Genomic DNA, 4572 nt, shown 5'->3' with positions numbered 1-4572 from the left:
GAAGCCCGCCATCACCATTCGCCTTTAGCTTGCCATCACAATTACCCTTAGACTTTTCCAACCCACTTATTGACACCAACTTTTGATTTTCTACAATTGGGTACCCCCTACTTGGAGCTCTCTTACTCGCTGTCCCATAAAAAAATTCAATAGTTCATGAGATTCCCTTCGTATTTCTCCACCCCCTTTCCTCGCCCCTTTCTTGCTTGCCTGTGGGCGTGCCTCACCCCTGCACCTCGCCTGCCTCTGATAGCCCCTCCCCTCCCTCAACAGCCCCCGAGCAAATGCACTTGACATGCTACTATATCCTGTGGGGCCTCGCCTCTGCAGCACCGTTTGGAAGTCGAGCCGCCTCTTTCTCTAGATCTTCCTTCGCACCCTCACCTCGCCCTTTTACTTCGATGGCGCACGAGCACGTGCACGCGTGCGCACGCGCGCGCGCGCGCGCACACACACACACACACACACAGACTATGCTCATCCGTCTTGTGCATCCTCTCCACCTCAATGGCAGAGAGAGAGAGAGAGAGAGAGAGAGAGAGAGAGAGAGAGAAGCATGGCCTGCACATGGCCAGCCTCGAGAGGGAAAAGATAAGCATGGCCAACGTCTCCCCTTCTCACAGCTTTCCACAAATCATTGTATTCGCACCCTTCCGCTCACATACAGAGGAGAATCTAGATTCTCCTATTCTTTTCTTTTAAAAAAATAGTATAGTGATGCCTACTTGATCAATCGATGACCACATAAGGCACTTGATGGTGGCATCCCAAAAGAAGCATGGAGTAGGAGGTACCAGTAGGGGGAAAATAGAAAAATCGCCTATTAGTTGAAAGGGGTGAATAGAAGGGTGAGAGGTTGAGGGGAAAAAGAGTGAGAGACCACGTCTCTCTCTTTCTCTTTGAATCTCTCTCTCTCTCTCTCTCTCTCTCTCTCTCTCTCTCTCTCTGTGTGTGTGTGTGTCTGGCTCGCGACGCAGGAGGGAAGTGGCAGGCGCAGTTTGGGATCTCTCCATCCCCTCATCGCATGACCTAGGGAGCTCGTCTATCTTGTAGCCCCTCACAGGGCAGAGCTTTCTTCCTCTCTCTCTCTCTCTCTCTCGCTCTGTGCAATGAGTAGATTGCGAGGCTACTAGCTAGCCCTCTCTCTCTCTCTCAACGTGCGATCAGGGCAATCTTCTCCCGGCTCTCTCTAGTGCCATCAAAGTCGCGTCCACACTATCTCTGCCTGAATGCGAGTCTGTGCAACGAGGCTGCTTGTTTTGGGGGGGGGGGGGGGGGGGGCGCTAATGACCATTTGGTTTATGTTTTTTGGGTGGGGGGGGAATCTCACTAATTAATACATTTTCTTTTACCTCTCCCACTAGCAGCTTTTCCAGTAAACAAAAGCTATCATGCAATCATTCCGACTCCGGAGTGTGTCCCATCATCCGTGACGCCAAGCGTCAAGAAGCCTCTCTCTCTCTCTCTCTCTCTCACACACACACACACACACGTGAGAAACAGTTGAAAGGCATGGAAGAGTACTTTTTCTGAAACTTCCATTTGGAGTCTGCCAGATCCGTAACTGGTGCGTTAGCTATGGCGAGCTTCGACGCGTACGCCGGAGGAGGAGACGATCTTGGCAACGATACACGCCCTTTTGAAAGCGACGGCTACATGGGCTTTGATCCCCGGCTGCCATCGCAGAGGTTCGACTCTTTCCGGATGCCTGAGGATAGCTATGCGGATGATCATTACACCCAGGAAGACTCGAAAGAGTTGGGAGACCTAGATGAAGAAGACGAGTTTGGTACACACAAGGAACGGACGGGTAGCAATGGTGCCTTTGATCCCATGCCAGGCGGCACCTCGCCGCCTCCACCCTATCACAGCAGTTTTGATGATGAGCTTGGGGATGGTCGCTCTCCTTCCATGTCTTCTTCCAACTTTGGCCAGTCCTTCGACTCCAGGCTTCAAGGCGATTTTGCACCTGCTGATGAGTTTTCTCAGACAATGGACTCCAACGGCAAGGGTTTGGACCACGACGATACTTTTGCACATGGTGAAGGTTTTGGCTATGGATTTCCTCCTCCCACTGGCTTCCATGATGGTGGTGCAGTCCTTCCGCCCCCCGACGAAATGCAGGCTGAAGAAGGCTTCATGCTACGAGAATGGAAACGGTTAGTGACAAGTTTCACAGTAGGTTCTTGTCGAATAGGATTTCTTCAGGGTCGGATGAAGGTCACAAAAAAGTGTGTTTTTTGAAGTATTACGCAACATGGGAAGAAATGTGGCTGTATTGTCATGTTCTGGATGTTTCTCTTTTGCAATGATTTGTATATACGTATTCAAAAGATTAGAACTACTCTTCAATGTACAGAAAAGTTTCTACAGCTTCGTCAGATGCATCAGATCAAGATGGAAGCTTGTTGTTACATTGTTCTGCAGAATGTTGATTGATAGATAATGGTTGCATTCCAGCAGCTTCCAGCAGCTTATGTATCTGAAGAAGACTAAACATTTGCAAAACATGCAGAATCAGTCTCTAACGGCCGTGCTCGGCTTAGTTTTGTTATTTACTTGTTGCAAATACATTCAAAATCCGGCCTTTCTGTCCATCTGAGGGTTAACATATGCACGTCTGTGCTTTTTGTGATGGTTATAGGAAGAATGCTATTCACCTGGAAGAAAAGGTCAGGAATGAACGTGAGAAACTGTCACAAATTATCGATGCCGCAGATGTGTACAAGGAAGGTTTTCTCGAGAAGAGGAAAGCACATTGCGAGGCGACAAAGAAGAACAATCGGGACAAAGAAAAGGTTTGCCATCCCCCCCCATCCCCCCCCCCCCCCCCACCAAACCTGCATATGCGCATTTAGCATGAGGGATCAATTTTGGAGTGTTAATCGCATTGGCTGTTCTTGCCATAAATGTATATGGTTTGTTTTATTCACTGCATGCTAATGAAGTATATTGATAGATTATCAATTCACTCAGCAAGCGTCTGTTCGATGATTGTGGAGATTTCCTCAACGCTTTTATTATAAAGCAAAGCTACGTTTATATGGTGCTAAGGCTGCTTTCTAATTGAAAATGGCCTTTTCTTTTTAAGGTCTTTCTTGAGAACCATAAAGATTTTCATGCAAATGCCAACAAGCACTATTGGAAGGCTGTTGCAGAGCTTATCCCGCACGAGCTTCCGTCAATGGAGTTGAAGTCCCGGGGGAAGAAAGATCAGAAGAAACCTGCTGTTGTCAATCATGGGCCCAAACCAGGGAAAGCAACAGATTTAACACGCATGAGGCAGGTTTTGGTGAAGCTGAAGCACAACCCACCAGCACATATGATACTCCCGCCTCCGGCCCCTCCTGCTGTAGCAGGTGCAGAAGGCGGCGACGGAAAAGCTAATGCAGGGGGTGGTGATGGAAAGGCTACCGCCTCCGCACCGGTTCCCAGTCCTCCTCCAGCTCCACTTCAAAAGCAAGGAAGCATTCCAACAGCTGCTGTGGCTTAAATGAATTGGCTGTGTCTACACCATGCAAGAGTTTCCTGATGAGAGTGCATAGACAAGCCCTGATAGATGATATTGCGCTTTAACACATGATGCAGTTGTAGTTAGCTAGCTTATGCTTATTTATGGTCCTTAAATTTGAGAATAATACTGAAGTGTCTAGAAATGCCATGTGAGTATGTACTTTAGTGAGTGTTCCATTAATGATGGCACCTATGAGAGCCTGCTACGGATAAGAAATTTGTCGCAGTTAGTTTCTACGGACACAAGGTTTGATTCGTCTGGGATTTTGTCAAATTAATGGACCAGATGGCTGTGAGGTGTGTTGCTAGTGTCCTTGATTTTGTCAATGTCTGGTTATGCATACATGTACAGCTACATCCAGCACTTGGTCTTTATGCGCTAGACTTGATGTTCCTTGTTACTTCACATGATTTTGCTTCGTGCGATCAAGTGCAGAATGCAAGATGTAGCATGTTTTTGTTATGTAGAGCTTTATTTTGTTTTTGCTGCTTCGTATCCCAAATTTGATATTTGGCCATCTTGCATTCTGAATGAAGTTTGTTTTAAAGCATTTGGACAAAGTTGGAGAAACTGCTTTCTGCTATGGTTCCTTTAATCGATGGGCTAAGGCCAGCCTATCAAAGACAGGTTAACTGTAGGTATATAGTGAGAAGGACAAAATGGCAAGAAGGAAGCTTATTGTCCTCTTGTCATTTCAAGGGGAGCAAATGAGTGAAAAAAACAGACTTAAAACTCGATGAAAGTGCATTCAGGTTTTGTAGGTAGGGGTGAAGCAATTCTGAGCTGGGCTGATTTTGGGCTGCTTCTCTTTGCTAGAAGCTTTGTGCACCTGCCTTCGTGGTTATGGGATTTAACGCGATAGCTTGCGGCTGTTGCCACTAACACCCAACTCTCAAGTATCGCAGCCAAAGCTCTTTAGTTTTCTTTTTGTTGTTAGTTTTTGGCATCCATAAGGCCTTAGTAAAGCATTGAACTGTTAGTGCCACAAGGCAAGTTAGTAATAGCAAACCTTTTGTTTGAAGGGCATTAACTAAGCACACAGTCTTTTGTATATGTAG

General features: G+C 46.8%; 1 protein-coding gene across 1 annotated transcript; it reads left to right on the top strand.

Annotated features, from left to right (window-relative positions):
• The first annotated feature begins 1448 nt into the window (after positions 1-1448).
• LOC147432652 (uncharacterized) lies at positions 1449-3813 on the top strand. The gene is made up of 3 exons (XM_086492501.1): positions 1449-2159; positions 2645-2798; positions 3092-3813. Exons 1-3 carry the CDS (start codon positions 1579-1581, stop codon positions 3491-3493), a joined length of 1137 nt encoding a protein of 378 aa, XP_086348627.1. The 5' UTR covers positions 1449-1578; the 3' UTR covers positions 3494-3813.
• The last annotated feature ends 759 nt before the right edge of the window (positions 3814-4572 follow it).

Source organism: Adiantum capillus-veneris, chromosome 20, assembly GCF_014529385.1.
Source record: "Adiantum capillus-veneris isolate H3 chromosome 20, ASM1452938v2, whole genome shotgun sequence".
Lineage (NCBI taxonomy): Eukaryota > Viridiplantae > Streptophyta > Polypodiopsida > Polypodiales > Pteridaceae > Adiantum > Adiantum capillus-veneris.
Note: the sequence above shows the minus strand (reverse complement) of the source record. Positions and strands in the feature narration are given on the sequence as shown.